Source organism: Diabrotica virgifera, chromosome 9 (genome assembly GCF_917563875.1).
Source record: "Diabrotica virgifera virgifera chromosome 9, PGI_DIABVI_V3a".
NCBI lineage: Eukaryota > Metazoa > Arthropoda > Insecta > Coleoptera > Chrysomelidae > Diabrotica > Diabrotica virgifera.
Genome location: NC_065451.1, coordinates 223,524,602 through 223,542,188, shown reverse-complemented (window position 1 = coordinate 223,542,188; position 17,587 = coordinate 223,524,602). Strand labels below are relative to the sequence as shown.

General features: G+C 34.0%; 1 protein-coding gene across 1 annotated transcript in view; it reads right to left on the bottom strand.

Moving 5' to 3' along the window:
- The window catches only part of LOC114325029 (zinc finger protein 91-like), a 28,370-nt gene extending 12,354 nt beyond the window's left edge, over positions 1 to 16,016 (bottom strand). Inside the window, exons 1-2 of the mRNA XM_028272953.2 lie at positions 15,943 to 16,016; positions 14,044 to 15,264 (exon numbers count right to left, since the gene is read on the bottom strand). Coding sequence (XP_028128754.2) covers positions 14,044 to 15,264; positions 15,943 to 16,016 — 1,295 coding nt within the window. The remainder of the gene's footprint in view (positions 1 to 14,043; positions 15,265 to 15,942) is intronic.
- Positions 16,017 to 17,587: the final 1,571 nt, after the last annotated feature.

The window sequence follows — 17,587 nt, the reverse complement described above, 5'->3', positions numbered from 1 at the left end:
GTCACCTAATCCATACACCTCAGTTGCAATGTGGGGATAAACTTTCATGGTTTGGTCACTTCGAGCAGAGAGCAGCAGGCCTACGCCTCTCCGATGATGACTCCAATAAGAGTCGAAAATCGTCGAATCAGAGTGCTGGACTGCGCTCCCTGTTCTAAGTGAAAAATAAGATTGTTTTGCCTTCGCATTGCAACTGAATAAAAATGGGATACATTTTTATTTTATTTTATATTAGTATTACTCCTATAGAGTAACTAGGTCCATTTTCCGTTGGAACTTTACCAAGCTGCAGACGGGGGTTGTGAATTGCAACTTTTTAGAATTCCCTCCCTTTGTCTTCACTGCAGCATCTATCTGGCTTGCAAATTTTAGAAGCATTGGAGGTGTCACCAGGGAAATGGACCAATAAGTTTTCAATTTAAAAATCTTTTAGTAATATTTTTAATATTTTTCAATATTATTAATGTTGCTATTAGGATTGAAAACTTTACCTTTCAAATAATTTTGTGTTTGTATTTATTACAAAAAAAGTAAAAAATTTTCTTCCGAATAACCCTCGAACTTTGATAAATTGATTTTGAATTATAAAATAAAATACAGAATTTATAGGTAATATTTTAATAGTTATTTTATGAATATAATAACACTTTTTTCTTTTATATTATAACATTTATCTAAGATAGTAGGTATTACATACAGACCTTAAATATTTTTGTCATACATAATTAACATAGCCCTACGATTTTACACCAAATTTATTCATAAAATTACATGTTGGCAAAACTAAAAGTTTACTGCATGATAGGGCAATAAAAAAGAAGGAACGTAGACCTTAACTTCAAAAATAAAAAAAAAATTGAGAAAGAGTAGAGTGAAAATGGAGAGATAGATCAGAATGGAGAAGTATCCTGGAACAGGTTAAACAAAAAATGGGTAGTCGAGCCATTGATAATAGTGATGTTGATTATAGTTACTTTCGAGTATTCGTTACAAATCGTTACTTTTGTATAAAGGAATCATTTACAGTATTCGTTACTTGGATTACTATGATCACTTTTGTTATTTTTGTATTTGAGTACCGGTAATCATATCGAGAATCTTATTTCTCAGTCGGTAGGTATTTTGTATAAAGTAATTATTTACAGTATTGGTTACTTTGATTACTATGATTACTTTGGTTACTTTTGTATTTAAGTACCGGTAATCATATCGAGAATCGTATTTCTCAGAAGGTACCTAGTTGCTCGATATTTGCCTTTTATTTCCATAAATTTGATATGTAATTTATTATTTTAAAAATTACAAAAAACAAGGGGCGCCCGATATAATTTTGACCAGACTAATTAGTTAATAATTAAAAAATGACTTTTTTTTATAAATTCTAATTAACTTTTTTCGGTCGTCAGGTATCTATTAGAATTCTAGATTTTTGGATCATTCGAAACAAAAAAGGTGTTTTGTAATTTTTCTCTTAAGTTGATCATTTTCGAGTTAGAAAAAAATTAAAACAAAAAAAAACGAAAAATTACAATTTTTAAGGCTCAAAAACATAGTTAAAAATAGTTATTTATGAAACAGTTCGTGAAGTATGCTTTTTGCGAACAAACGCGATGTTTAGAGCACGAGCGACAACGGAGCGAGTGCTATACATCGCGTAAGTTCGCAAAAAGTACTTCACGCACAGTTTCATACAATATTTTATCTACGATAAACAAATAAAAAAACTGTAACTCTTCGTCACTGGAATTCATTTCTATTCTACAATTTTTAGAACTTTGGACATTTAAAAATTCTAATTTCTTTCAAACCACAAAACTGTCAAAACTTTTGTTGTAATGTATTGTTCATTATGTCATCTCCATGACAACGCGAAAGTTAAGGATATTTGATTATATGAAAGTGTGTCAAAAACAGTGCGAAAAAGTAAATGCCATTTAAAATACATTGTTACTTCACGCACACTTTAAACCCTTCACGCACTGCTATCTATAATGACAGTTTACACAAACTAAAAACTTATACATAATATGACGAGTAAATAAATAACATTTTTGAAATTACGCAGTACCTAAATTGAATTTAAACCTTCTTCTATCAGTTCTTGAAAGGATATTGGGCTTATTTCATTTTAAAACTTTGTCTTTTAGTTATTAATGCAGCCCGATTGCCGGCTTTCCATAAGACAGCTTCTTCATTAACACTTAAAAAAAATATTTTAGAATAAAGCATGCCAAAAATTCTTATTGAGACCTGATAGAAGAAAGTTTTAACTTGAATTTAGATACTTAATGATTACAAAAATAATATTTGTGTTTTTGGGTCTTGGAAACCGTCATTTTGGTTTTTTTTTTTCAGTTTTAAATTGTTTATAACTCGAAAACGACCAACTTAAGAGAAAAATTACAAAATACCTTTTTTGTTTCGAATGATCCAAAAAATTTAAAATAATATCTTACCGGGCCGAAAAAATTTTAGTAGAAATTAATTTAATGTGATTTATTATTAAAATATTAAAATCTAATATGCCCGGCTTTGTTTTTATTTTCATTCTGTGAATTATCTACTATCTAACCTACATCGGCAAATCGCGTAGATCTAGATAAAAATATAAGGTTCTCGCATTCGATCTTTGTTAATGACATACATTACATATTTTACGTATACCATTATACCTCCCTCTGTTTCATCTTCTATCTTCTCTTCACCTTTACACCCTTAAAATGCTTCATACCGATTCGTAAAATACCGGTCCCGTCCGTTACTCGCTGGGATACGATTGGTAGAAAGTAATCAAGTGTACTAAAGTTTTTTTAGTACTGGTTGTAGATACAATAGTCGTTACTCGCTCTGATACGATTGGTACGAACTAACGAAGTAATCAGAGTAATCAAAGTAACGATTTGCCTCTCTGTATAGTAATCGTTACTTTCGATATTCGTAAGTAACGAGTACTTTGTAACGAATAGATACTTTTTCAACATCTCTAATTGATAATGATGATGAAGGGATGAAGGCATGATCAGAGGGCTATTTACTTGTATTTTCGCAATAGCATTTAAGTATGTAAGGCCAGACGCAGTCTTGTTTGCTACGGTAGGGTATCCAGGTATCCAGGATATCCAGGAATATCTTAAGATTAAGTCGAAGAAATTCCCAGGATTCACTAAATACAGGATCCATTAGAGGCATTATTTGTGTTAAACGTCAGGTTGCAAAAGTTCCAGAGTCGGAAGAAATATGTTTTTACGTGCTTTGTGGACTTTCAAGAAGCATTTCATACAAAAATTATTGAAGATGCCGAAAAAAAGTGCATCCAAGAGAAGTGTTATTTTTAATACTGTTCCATGAACAACTGTACAAACGAGACTGCAGAGTTGTGAGTTGTTGTGTTATGTGTTTTTCGAGAAAGATACTTTCATAAGCAGACAGATATATTTACGTAGGTACTGTAGATTATAAAGAGAGCATGTATATACATTTTAAAAGCATTACAGAAAATATTATATACGTATATCTCGCTTAACGCTAAACTAGGTTATAGACCAAGGCAATCAGGATGCCGTCAGGAAAAAGTCTACAATAGAAAATGGGTCGAAATTCATAATTGCATTATTTACTGTGTATAAAATGCATCCAAAAGTGCATAAACATGTCAAATTAAGTACATTAAGGGCCAGTATTTTGTTACTCGGGGGATTTTTGGGTCGCTAAACATGAACCACTCGAGCACCTGATACCCAGAGTCACTGTTAAGACCCGTCATCTTCTGGAGTTTTCGGCACAAAAATTGATGCAAACAGATTACTGGGGAGTTTTTGGGGTGGCTGAACTCAAAAACATCTTCTGGTGATTCGAGGGTCTTCGGCACTCATTTCTTCTTCTTCTTCTTCTTTAGGTGCCATCTCCGTTACGGAGGTTGGCAATCATCATAGCTATTTTAATTTTTGAGGTAGTAGCTCTAAATAGTTGTTTTAAGCTGCATCCAAACCATTCTCTCAAGTTCTTCAGCCATGAAATTCGTCTTCTTCCGATGCTTCTGCCATCTACCTTTCCTTGCATTATGAGTCGCAGGATGCCATACTTCTCGCCCCGCATCACATGTCCGAGATACTGTAGTTTTCTTTCTTTAACTATAAATTCAACTTCCTTCCCTTTACCTATTCTTCTCAGTACTTCGTTGTTCGTGACTCTATCTACCCAGGAAACCCTCATACTTCTTCTATAGGTCCACATTTCAAAGGCGTTAAGTCGTCTCATTGTCTCTACATTTAACGTCCATGATTCCACTCCATAGTAGTACACTGTATACGTAACATTTTGTTAGGCGTACTTTAAGAGCTAATGTTAAATCTTTGCTACATAGGATCTTTTTCATTTTCATAAAATTAGAACGTGCTTTTTCGATTCTGACTTTGATTTCTGCAGTATAGTCATTATTTTCTGTTATAAGTGTTCCTAGGTAAGTGTACTTTTTTACTCTTTCGATCTGCTGGTCCTCTACTATCAAGATTTCGTTAGAATTATAGTTGTTTTTACTAATTTTCATAAACTTCGTCTTTTTGATATTGAGAGAGTCCGTACTCCCTACTACACCTTACTATTTTACTCATGAGTCTTGTAAAATATCGGCTATTATTACTGTATCATCTGCATATCTGATGTCGTTAACTAACACTCCATTTACTCTTATGCCGACTGTTTCATCTTCCAGAGTTTCTCGCATTACCTCTTCAGAATAAGCGTTAAATAATAGAGATAGTATGCAGCCTTGCCTGACTCCTCTCGTTATTTCCATTTCTTCAGATGTTTATTTTTCAATTCTTACTATTGCTCGCTGATTGTAATAGAGGTGTGTTATTAGTCTTAAATCTCTTTCATCTAGGTTTTTAGTTTTCAGAATTTCCATGAGTCGATCATGTTTTACTTTATCAAACGCTTTATTGTAGTCTATAAAACAGACGTAAAGAGGATGGTTAACTTCCAAACATCTCTGTGTTAGCACGCTGAAGGAGAATAATGCCTCTCTGGTACCCATACCATTGAGGAACCCATATAGAGTGTCACTAATACTGCCCTGCTTAATAAAAACGTCCGATCCACAATTTTCATTTTTTCGTGATAAGGTTATAAATCCACTACTATTAGACATTTAGCATCTTATTGCTTAGTCAGAAAGTCCTTTTCTGCCATCTCAAATAGTACAAAACCGTACATTTGTTTGTCCTTTCTAAAACTAATAGCCGTTGTGCTTAGAATAAACGTCCTATTAACCTTATCACGAAAATTATAGATCGGACGTTTTTACTAAGCAGGGCAGAATATCCAGCTCCAGTTTAGAGTGTATTCTGGCGTGGATAATTTTCAGCAGAATTTTCAAGGTATGTGACATTAAGCTTATGGTTCGGTAGTCACTGCATTCTTTGGCATTCACTTTCTTTGGCAAACACACAAATGTTGATGTCAACATTTCTCTAGGGATGATTCCCGTAGTATAGATAGCGTTGCACAGTTCTACTATTATGTCCAGGTTTTTCTCGTTGACCAACTTTATTAGGTCGCTAGGTAATTCATCTTGACCAGCAGATTTATTGGTTTTCATAGAGTCTATTGCCTGACTAACCTCTGATTTGGTTATCTCTGGGCCCACATCTCCGGTTTGGCTATCTACGGATGTACTAGCTTCTCTATGGTCATGAAATAGTTCCTAGATGTAGTCTTTCCATCGTCGTATTTTCGTTCTGTCTCCATTATAATATTTCCATTTTTGCCGAGCAATATATTTGAGGTTCTTCTATTTCCTATTCCGGCTAGTGTTTTGACTTTTTTTATGTAGGTTGAAGTTGAAGTTGTCATATCTGTTTTGCAGTTCTTCTATTTCTTTACATTTTTCAGAGAAGTAGGTTTCTTTAGCCTCACTAATTTCTTGAAAACATATTACTCGAGGGTCTTTTGGGTCACTGAACACGAATACACTATCAGAACCGACCTCCGAAACAGCTGGTGTGCTGTAGTACATAGCGGTAACTCAGAGCACTAGGTGCTCCTAGGGACAGTTCTGATGTCATATTCGTGTTCAGCAATCCCAAAACTTCCCGAGTAATCTGTTTTCATCAATTTATTGCCAAAACTCCAGAAGATGACGTTCCTCAGTAGTGACCCTAGGCACCAGGTGATCCCCAGGCAACCAAGTGACGACAATAACGTCCAGGAAACGTCAGTTTTTGTTTGAATATATACACATGTTTGAACGTTACGTCATATAGACGTCTTTTTTAAATGATTTTAAATACGCAAGATTAATGACGTTAAAATACATTTAAAAACACGTTTTCATTTCAGACAGCCCAAGTCTGACGTCACAAAATTGGGAGGAGCTTAAAGACTTAATGCTTATTGCTTATCAGGGTTACCAGTTTTACTGATTTTTCAGTAAATCTACTGATTTTAACTCTCTGAAAAACTTATCCTGACCTACTGAAATCTATCAACCTAATGGCCGATATTAACAGGTAAATTTCTATGAAATGGTCTTTAAAAATATGAGATTATTTGGGCGCGTCCGTATTATAAAGATGGCCGTAAATACCAGGTCATAAATAAGGAAATCTACATATATAATTGGTTTGGAGATATTTGAAACTGGCCGTTAGTACAGGTGGCCGATTTTGACAGATGGCCGTTAACACATGTTTTACTGTGCGTATTTGCATGGTCTAAAAAATCCACTGATTTTTTGAAAGCAAGACTACTGAAAAAGTAAAATCCGACCTGGCAACCCTGTTGCTTTATATCGACTCCAAACAATTTCGTTTATTTTATAAGGTTATAAGATGAAATTTTTCATTTATTGCAGGAGTGGCCAAGCTCCTTGATAGCTAGAGCCACTTTTCACAAGTTAAAACTTTTCGCGAGCCGCAATTAAAGACGTATTGAAAAAGAAGGTAGGTATGTACAATGTTTTTTAACAGGACTTTTATTTATTGAAAACAAATAAAATTACGAAATCTTAAAACTGAATTACATTTGTTTTCCTTATTCTTCTTCTCGTTGTCCTTATGCCCAATAAGATAGTCGAACTTTGCTATCGCCTATCACCTATCCATCTTTTACCCATTTCTTCCACGCCTTCCGGTCTTCTTCCCATTTCCTTCACCTATTGCGCTGTTTTCTGTCTCTTGGTTTCGATTTCCTGGATTTGTTCCATTCGCCCCTTTCTAGGTCTGCCCCTTCTTCTTTTCCCCTGTCTCTTGGCATCTTTTGCCTTCTTTACTAGTATGTTCTCGTTCATTCTAATTAAATGTTCAAATCAATCCAGGTTTCTTTTTTAAATTTTTTTCTCTATTGGTCCCTGTCTTAGGATGTTTCTAATGTTTTCGTTCCTTTCCCTGTCCAACATTTGTTTTCCTTCTTTTGTTAAGTCTTTAAAATTTGGTGAATAATTTGTGGTAGCACTTCTCAGTAATTCTTTCAGATTCTGGTTGGTTAATACTGATATGTGTTAGGTTTTCGGAGAAATAATTCGACAAGCATCCTTTTTTAATTTAGAGTACGTACTTTGATTTTGGTACAAATTTCCATAATTCGATAATCGGCGTCGACTTATAATTTTATTTTCGAGCTTGATCTTGCCTCTCTATTAATTTTAATTCTCCAGATGTTGTTTGGGTCATATATTGGTAATAAAAAATTCACCTTATGGGCTATATTTATTTCAAGTAAATTCAGAAAAAAATAAAGAGACGATTTAAAATATTTTAAGTCTTGAAATAAATTTTAGACTTCAGTCAATATTCCTTCTGGCTTTTTTATTTACTCGAAGTTTTTCTAGTTTAATATTGTAACAAATTTTTTTAATATACATATAATGACTAAATATACAAATTGGTCTGAAGTGGGTTCATTACTGACTTTTATGTCGTGCCACTCTTAATATTCTTTCGCGCAATTTTCGATTTGTCATATCACTCTTAGCTTGGATGGAAATGGAATTTGTTACAAAGTTGCATTTGGTCTTTCATATTTGTTGTCAGTAATTTAAAAGACATTCTGAAACACATATGGAACGATAATAATTTGTTTACATAATAACACAAAATTGAAAAGGATCGCGGTTACATTTATCGAGAGCCACAATTCTTCAAAGAGCCGCATGTGGTTCACGAGCCGCAGTTTGGCCACCCCTGATTTATTGTTTACGTGCTCTGTGTGGTAAAATAAGACTTTTCATTTAGATATTTAGTTGAAGAAACTTGTTAATTAAGAGATTTTATTCGTTTTTCTCAAGTGAGTTAGTTCAATGCAATAATTCTTCTTGAAAACTGTTTAAGGTTATGTTTGGTGTTTATTTTATGTTATGAAATAATTATGTGTGGTTCACGATTCTTTTTGATTTAATGGACAGCGTTAAAATAATATATTATTCTGGATAATTTGTTAATGTCCCTAGGGACATTTTTAAGAGTGACATTCCAACTAACATGAAGAAAAAAGTTTTCGACCAATGCGTGCTACCGGTGATGACCTATGGTGCAGAAACATTATCGCTCACAAAGAAAAACGCACAAAAACTAAGAGTAGCGCAGAGAAGAATGGAGCGATCAGTGATAGGGGCCACTCTGCGAGACAGGATTAGAAACGAAGATCTAAGAGCTAAGACCAAAGTCATAGACGTCATTGAAAGAAGCTGTAACTTAAAATGGAAATGGGCTGGACACGTTGTCAGAATGAAGGACGGAAGATTGACTCGCAAACTAGTTGAATGGAGACCACCAATACGATGGCAAGACGACTTACGAAAGACAACAAAAAACTGGATACAGAAAGCACAAGATAGAACACTTTGGAGACAAACAGGGGAGGCCTATGTTCAGCAGTGGATTGAGAGAGGCTGATGATGATGATGAATTTGTTAATAAATTATTTATTAGTTAATATCTTGTTTCAGTTTTGACAAAGTAAGTAGGCCTATATTATAAAAGTGAAAATTCTATGTTGCATTAAGTTTATTGTAATTCTATACATTTTAGAAAGTCTTCCATTTGGTTTTACTTTTATCCTATGGGCTAAATTTAAAGCAGGTAAATGAAAAATTGCAATACCAACAATGCCTATACGAATAATATGAAAAATAATCTAAAAAAACGACATAAAAACTACGTTTTTGATATCACGTATTTAAAACGTAATAAAAATGACGTCAATTAAGGAGGGACAAATTCACATGAATTTCAACGTCAAAAAAACGTGATAAACTAACGTGGTTTGGTGATAATTATGACGTCTTTTCAACGTTTTGTAAACGTTATTTGGTTGCCTGGGCCAAAGTCGGTTCTTATGACGTATTAGTGTTCAGCGACCCCAAAACCACCTGGATAATCTATTTGCATCAATTTAGTGCCGAAACCCCTCGAAACTCCAGGTGATGTGCCTTAGCAGCAACCCTGGGCACCAGGGGCTCCGGAGGGTGGTTCTGATGACGTATTCATGTTTAGTGACATCAAAAACGTCCAAGTAACAAAATCTGGCCCTTAATATACTGATCTTGGCATGCTTATGCACTTTTGGATGCATATTTATGCACTTTAAACGTAATTATGCATTTTCATCCATTTTACTGGATTTAAAAATCGATTTATTTTTTCCTAAACGCTCTGGTATATTAAATCAAATAACAAGTTGTAAATATGTACAATTTTTGTTTTAAATTAGACTGGAAATTTGACCAGTCGATATTATACCATTTGAATTTCTACCTGTGTGTCACGTTCAGTACTTATGACGCACCGGTGCGTCATATGCCCTATCGAATATAAACCTAGCACTTGTAGTGTGAGTATCATAAGATTGATAGCACTGAACGTGACACGTAACAACATACAGTAGGACTATTCTCTATTTCCTACATATAAAATACGTTTTATTTCAGTGACTTCTCCGCATAAAATGTTTATATGTGGTTGGAGTGGGAAGAACATAAAAATCAGTTAAAATACTTAGGGGAGTGCAATTAGAACGAAAAGATACAATGTTTCGGAAAAAATCAAACAAGGTTATATTTTCCTAAAACTTTTTTTGTTAGTTTATAAATATGTTAAAGTAAAAAGTTCTACTCACAAATTTCGCCGCTAATTGTTTATTAATTGTTTAGACAATAACAATTGTTTTGTATAAATAATGTTAAGAATATAGGTGAATTCAACATTTCATTTTGATTAAAATGTTTTTATTTTAGTTTTGATTATGCTGAACCCGAATCTGACATTACAATTTGCAAATTCAAAATGGCGGATTCAAAATGGCAGATTTTTTCCTAAAAATCCTTAAAAAGTAGTTGTAAAATCCGATTTTTTTATAAAACGTGTTTGTTTACATATATGTGGATATTTTTGAGAGGTTGCTGAACCTGAATCAAATTTTGATAATTTAAATTATAAAATGACAGATCCAAAATGGCGGATAACTTAAAAAATAGTTGTAAAATCATAATTTCTTTACAAAATGTATTTATTTCTACATATATTTATTTTTGAGAGCTTTGATAAACCTAACTTAAATGTTAACATTATAAACTATAAAATGGCGGATCCAAAATGCGGATTTTCTAAAAAGAACATAAAAAAGAACATTTTTCTAAAACATTTATTGTCTTTATTTTTAACAGGTTGTTGAATCTGAATTAAAGATTAAAAATTTAAATTTCAAAATGGCGGATCCAAAATGGAGGATATAACAAATAATTTTCACAATATTATTAAAAATTAAAATGTATTAGAAAGAATATTAAAAAAAAACAAACTTTCGATTAGAAGGATATAATTACATATTGGAACATAGTTTTTAATTCCAAACAACTTTTCTTTTTAAAAATTTTCGATATTGTGAAATATAAAGGTACTTTACTCTTGAGTGAAATTCATATTTTTTGACATACCTCGTACAAAATTAACAAAATTTGATATGTGATGGTTGCTTCTGATGTTATATACGATGCAGAGTATTTTATAAAGAATAACTTTTTTTCGTAAAACTGATATTAAAAAAGTTACCAATAGGTTCCAAGTTACGCAGACATACTGTATAAGAGCTAAAAAAAAATTTTTTTTGTTGAAGATTTATTATTGTTGAAGCTTATTATTAAATGTATTTTAGGTAAGTTTCACAGAAAAGTTTTGATCACTCTGTATATACATTTTTTCAGCTGGTAATTCTCGGTTTTTGTATTACATTTTTGTTATCTTTCTTAGTTTTCTCAAAAGGAAATTGTTTATTTCATTTTTAAACTAAAATAATTTAATGATTTTTAAAGATTACATCCCAAGCTTTAAAAAAATAGCAAAAAAAATTTATTTGATTTATTTAAACTTGAGTAATACTGTCTTAAATTGGTGGGAATTCTGTAAAACTACGAAGTTTTCAAAAATTACATTTTTTGAGACGTCGTATTATTTGAATTAAATTTTTGAGATTTTTTTTGAATAAAACATCGTTTAGCAAGATGATTCAGAGGTAAGTTGTGCAAATTTGAGAGTTTTATAAGTAAAATTGTATTAGTTACACATTTTTAAATCATTTTTAAACAAAATTCATGTAAGGCTCACTTTCCGCCCACACCGTACTTATGTCCATAGATTTTATTTCTTTATATTACAACCATAAGATAGCTTATTTCATCTTCTTTCATGTCCAATTTGTAAAATTTCTTTTGATCCATTAGTTAAAGAATTACATTAAAAAAACTCAACCGTGCAATTTTTCCAACGCTAGTTTACAGTGCGCCAATGTGTGTGAGAAGGGTGACTTTAGCGTTATAAATAAAAAATTACAGAAGCTAGAGATTTAATTTTAGAAAAATCTTTATATAAGGTTTTTTTGTAAAATTTTCAGAATTTTTCAATGGTCAAGTCAGTTTTTTTCTAAAAATTATATTTTTGTAGTTATTTAAAAAAACATCCAATTTCGTAGTTCATTTGTTTAATAAAAAATGAAGCACCCACTTCTCGAGTAGAACTTTTTGATATGTTGTTTATTAAACATTTCTTAATGAAATTACAAAAAGTTTTATCTTGTTTGATTTTTTCCGAAGTGAAAATCTAAATGCACTCCCCTAACTGCCAAAACTTAAACGTTACAAATCCACGTTCTTCAGGTGCTAACATAATTGATGACTACCCATTAACAACTCTTCATAATATGTGCCCTAAGTATACAGTAAAGCTCTTCTTCTTCTTCAGCCTTCAGTAATCCAACTTTGGACATAGGCCTCCCCCAATTCAATCCAGTGTTGTCTATTTTGCGCCACCTGTTTCCAGTTGTGTCCTCCAAACTTCTTTATGTCATCGGCCCATCTCATTTGTGGCCTTCCTCTACTTCATCTTCCTAACCACGGTCTCCATTGTTGTATTTCGTGACTCCATCTTTTATCCTTCAGTCGGGCATTGTGTTCTGCGAAGCTCCATTTTAATTTGGCAACATGTTCTCCTGCGTCTTTTACTTTGCTTCTAATCCATGTATTTGTTTTTTTGTCTATGAGCCTCACCCCGAGCATTGATCTTTCCATCGCTCTCTGTGCCTTTACTATTTTATCCATATTGGCATTGGTGAGTGTCCACGTCTGTGAACCATACGTAAGTATAGGGAGGATACACCGATCGTAAACTTTGGTTCTCAAATATTGTTCTATTTTAGTGTTTTTCAAGATCCAACTCAGTTTTCCAAATCCTGCCCACGCTAACCTTATTCTTCTAGTAATTTCGGCAGTTTGATTTTCTTTGTTAACTTTCATTATCTGTCCCAGGTAAATGTATTCGCTTACTGTTTCTAAATCTATGTCATTCAACGTTATTTTTGTAATGTTCGGTGTATTCGTCATTACTTTTGTTTTTTCCAAGTTCATCTTAAGACCTACTTTTTCCGAAGCTTGAAATAGTTGCGTCATCATGGTCTGTTATTCTTCGAAACTTGTAGCGAATATTACAATGCCGTCAGCATATCTCAAATGACTCAGTTTTCTTCCATTAACATTTATTCCTTTATCTACCCAGTTAATGTCTTTGAACACGTCTTCAAGTCCCAGTGTGAACAGCTTTGGTGAAATAACGTGTCCCTGCCGAACTCCTCTGTTGATTAGCATATCTTTGGTTTTCTCATCTATTTGTATTTTCATTGTAGCTTTCTTATAAATATTATGTATGAGCATTCTGTATCGAGAATCTATCCTGCAGTTGTTCATAGCTCTCTCTATTGCCCAAATTTCTATGGAGTCGAATGCCTTTTCATAATCAACGAAGCCAATGTATAAGTTCAAGTGATATTCATTGGCTTTATTAGCGTTCTGACTGTAAGAAGATGTTCCGCTGTAATGTAACCCTTTCGGAATCCTGCCTGCTCTACCGGTTGATAGCTATCAAGCTTCGACGATAGTCTATTAGTTATTACTCTCATAAACAGTTTGTACATTTGGGACAACAGGGAAATTGGCCTATAGTTCTTCAGATCTCCCCTGCCTCCTTTTTTGAAGAGAATTATTGTCAAGCTTTCTTTCCAATCATCTGGGTCTTCTCCTTTGTGAAGGCATTCTTTGAAAAGATTTTTCAATTCTTCGAGAATAATTTCACTCCCCTCCTTTAACATTTCGGCAAGTATTCCATCTGGGCCCGGAGCCTTATTGTTCTTTAGTTGTGCCATAGCTCGTTTTATTTCGAAGGATTCTATATTAGGGAGTACTTCTGAGGTGACATTTATTATCTTTTTCTTAAGATTTTCCTTTGCAGTGTTGTCTGGGTCTTTGTTTGAGGAATATAAATCACGGTAAAATGTTTGTGTAACTTTTAGGATTTTGTTCTTTTCTCTTGTTTCTTTTCCATCTTTATCTTTTAATGAGATTATTGTTAAGCAAGCCAAGACCCACAAATGGTTGTAGCGCTATTAGAAGAAGAAGAAGACTGGTTAAGCTTATACACTGGAAATAAGTAAAAAAAGCTATTATTACAAACTTATTTGTAGCACATATAAAAAAATATATTAATAAATATCTCCAGATTCTACCCTCCAACACAGTGCCTGCAGTGCATGTTTAAGGCCCCTCTAGAGGTAAACCCAGCACTGCAGATTAAACAGACATATGGTCTTTCCCCAGTGTGCGTCCTCAGATGAATCCTTAGAGGAGCTCCTTGACTGAAGCATTTACCACAATACTCACAAGAATACGGTTTCTCACCGCTATGTACTCTTTCATGCATCACCAAATAATCTTTCTTAGTAAAGCTTTTCTCGCAGTAAGTACATGTGTAAGGCTTAAAGCCAGTGTGGACTCTGTAATGGATCCTCAGCTTGTTCTTCTGAGCAAATCCTTTACCGCAAGTGTCGCAAAGGTGTTTTTTAGCGTGAGGAAGATTGCTCTTCGTATGCTTCTCTTCCAGATGCTTCTCCAACGTAACGCTCTTACTAAACACTTTGTTACATATTGAACATTGATTGGGCAGCAATTGACCTTCGATCCCCACTCGGTGTGAACGTAATTGGTGAGTGAATAAATACCTGGAGTAGGTAAACATTTTTGAACAGACAACGCAAGCGAAAGGTTTTATACCTAAGTGTTCATTGTCGTGCTCTTTGTACAGTACCAGATCATTGAAGCCTTTACCACAAGTCATACAAACATAACTAAACTTTTTCAGATGGGTATAATTGACATGTACTAAGAAACCAGTACGTTTAGGTGTGTTATAAGGACAAATAGGACAACGAAATAGTTTATCCGGATCATGGCTGTAGTTGTGGGTACCGAAATCATACAACTTTTTAAATTTGAGATTACAAATGCTACATTCGTAGTGCTCGTCGTGTTGTTTTATATGTTCCTCCACTTCCTTAGTATCCGTGAACTCAGCAGAACATGTGTTACAGACGTACAGATCTTGAATCATATCATACTCATACGTGTGCTCAGGTTCTTCAGATCCGTGCTCTTCTTTCCTATGCCCACTAAGCTCCCGCTTGGTGGAGAAGATCTCGCCACATTTCTTGCAAGGCCATTGTCTGAGAATATTGTATGGTTTTCTTGGTTTTTTGGGTTTGTCATCTGCGGTGACTCTTTTCGCGCTGCGTTTGTTCCGTTTTGTATATGGTTGGAACTCGTCATCATCTGTGATTTCTTCTTCGGATTCTGTGACAAATATTTCTTTCTTAGGTTTTCGAGTCCTGGTTGGTCTGGTATTGGTGTTGGGTATTTCTTTGGGTTCTTTTATAGATCGTTTGGATTTTCGTCTAAAATAAAAGATGTGTAAGTTTGTTACAAAAAAAGATTTAGGGATTAAAAAATTAAGACGGCGTTGATTGCAGTATCATTTATTAGGGAAATTACAAACTAGTGCAAACATACTTCACTTGTTTCAAACAAAACAAAGTAACAAATTAACTGAAATGGACTCCTTCAAGCTATGTGACAACATATTTCAGTTTTCTGTTACGTATTAAACGGCGCTACGCAACTATGAACAGTATGGATTACTAGACTATTACAATTAATTTATTTAACGTATTCATTTGAAGGATAAAATTAGAAAACATTATTAGTTAGTCATTTAGTCATTATTAGTTAGTCATAGGTAAGCCCTAACCACAGTAAACGCTAAAGAATCAGTAGGGTCACTTCGCAAAAATCCTTTGTTGTCTATGTTCCATTTTGTTGACGGCGCATCAAAAATTTTAGTCCTTCGCGCAGATGAATGACAGCTAAGGGCATCCTACGTTTGCCGCGATTGGTCGCGCATTCAAAATTTTATCTCAGAAGTGGATTGCAAAATTGGAACCGTCAAAATTAGAGAGTGAATAACTGATTCTTTAGCATTAAACTAACTCTTACCTCTGCAGTTCTTCATTTGCATTTATTACTAAAGCAAAATTTCAAAATTCGTAGCTTGAAAAAAAATCTGTGATACTCACTTTAAGGGCGCTCTCCAATTGCGCTTATAGTTTTGGTTACTGCTTACTTTTAACCGAGCTGATTCGGTTGTCATTCTAGCACTGTCTGAGCATTACACTTCCAAAAAAACAAGTTGATTCGTGCAAATTTAAGCACTGCTTGGGTCAAGAAAATCAAGTATACAAGGCGGCTCAAACAAGACAACACATATGCGGAAACTCTAACTATTGACCAAAGATGGGAAAAATTTCAACATGCCCTTGCGTCAGTTGGAAAACAAACCATCAAATCACTTGGAGACAAAAGAAAACCTTGGATGACAGTAAAAATTCTTAATATTATCTAAGAACGAAGAAAGCTAAAGCCAAAGGCCTGAATAAATGTAAAGAAACTCATGCCTGGTTGCACCAACAGATCTTAAGCTTAAGATATGCCTTAAGTTCAGCTCACGAAAGATACGCGTTGCACCATTGAGTCTTAGATCAATCTTCAGCTTGCCACGTGGATTGCATCTTAAACTTCGTCTCAGTTAAGACGTGCTTAGATAAGAATCAAAAATTATGGTGCAACGTAAGTGACACTTAAGACGGTCCTATCTATAAGCTGAGCTGAAGTTTAAGATTTGTTGGTGCAACCAGGTATCAGAGAAACAGAAACAAAATTGGAAATGCAAAAGAGAGGTGGCTAAAAATGGTAAATTTCTTTCTGTTCTGGGCTTGATGAATTAAGTCATTTCCTGTTGTGTGGGTCCAATCTATGATGTTTCGGCTCTCTGACAGTTGCAAGGAAATAGAAGATCCGGATAAAAGTATGATAGCTTTAGTTTACACAAAACAATTAAAGAAACGACACGTTCTAGAAAAAGTACACGAACGAATATCCTTAAATGATAAAGGGGATATTATTACTTATGTGAAGGAGAGGTTATGTCACTTTACCAATTACATTCAACAACTATCTAATGATGAAAGAGAACTGTCATTGCAAACCACAGAGAATACCGCACCACCAATATTACTAGAACAAATTACCTATGCCATCAACAAGACAAAAGAGTCAATTCCCAAAAAGTCAAGTGCAACAACCTGCTCAGATCGCAGACCAACAGCTTTAATGAGTCACACATTTTTGAAATTATACACAGCGTAGTGTTTGGCTTTAGAAATGGTCTGTTCGGCTTGAATGTGCTGGCCAGAGATGCATGGGCATGCACTTAAGTATGTTTTGTAGACTTTTGAATAAGACATTCGATAAGGTTCAACATAAAAAGCCTGTAGATTTATTAAAACGCAAAAATATTGCAGGTGGTGATAAGAAAATTATATAATTTATATTGGAATCAAACTGCCAAGGTAAGAGTTGAACACACGAGATATTAAAATACAGAGAAGAGTCCGCCAGGGAAGCGTGGTGTCCCCACTACTCTTCAATGTCTCCAGTGAAGCGGTATTTAAAGAAGCGCTCTCAGGAAGTTCTGAATAACTTACGTTTAGACAACATAGTAATCACGACGGATAACAAGAATGATTTACAGAACGTTATGCAACGCCTTAATGAATGTTGTCACGAAGATGGACTGAAGATGAATTTCAAGAAAACTAAATGCATAATCATGTCCAAATTAGCAGATGCCAACATCCAATTGATTATTGAAGATACTGTAAC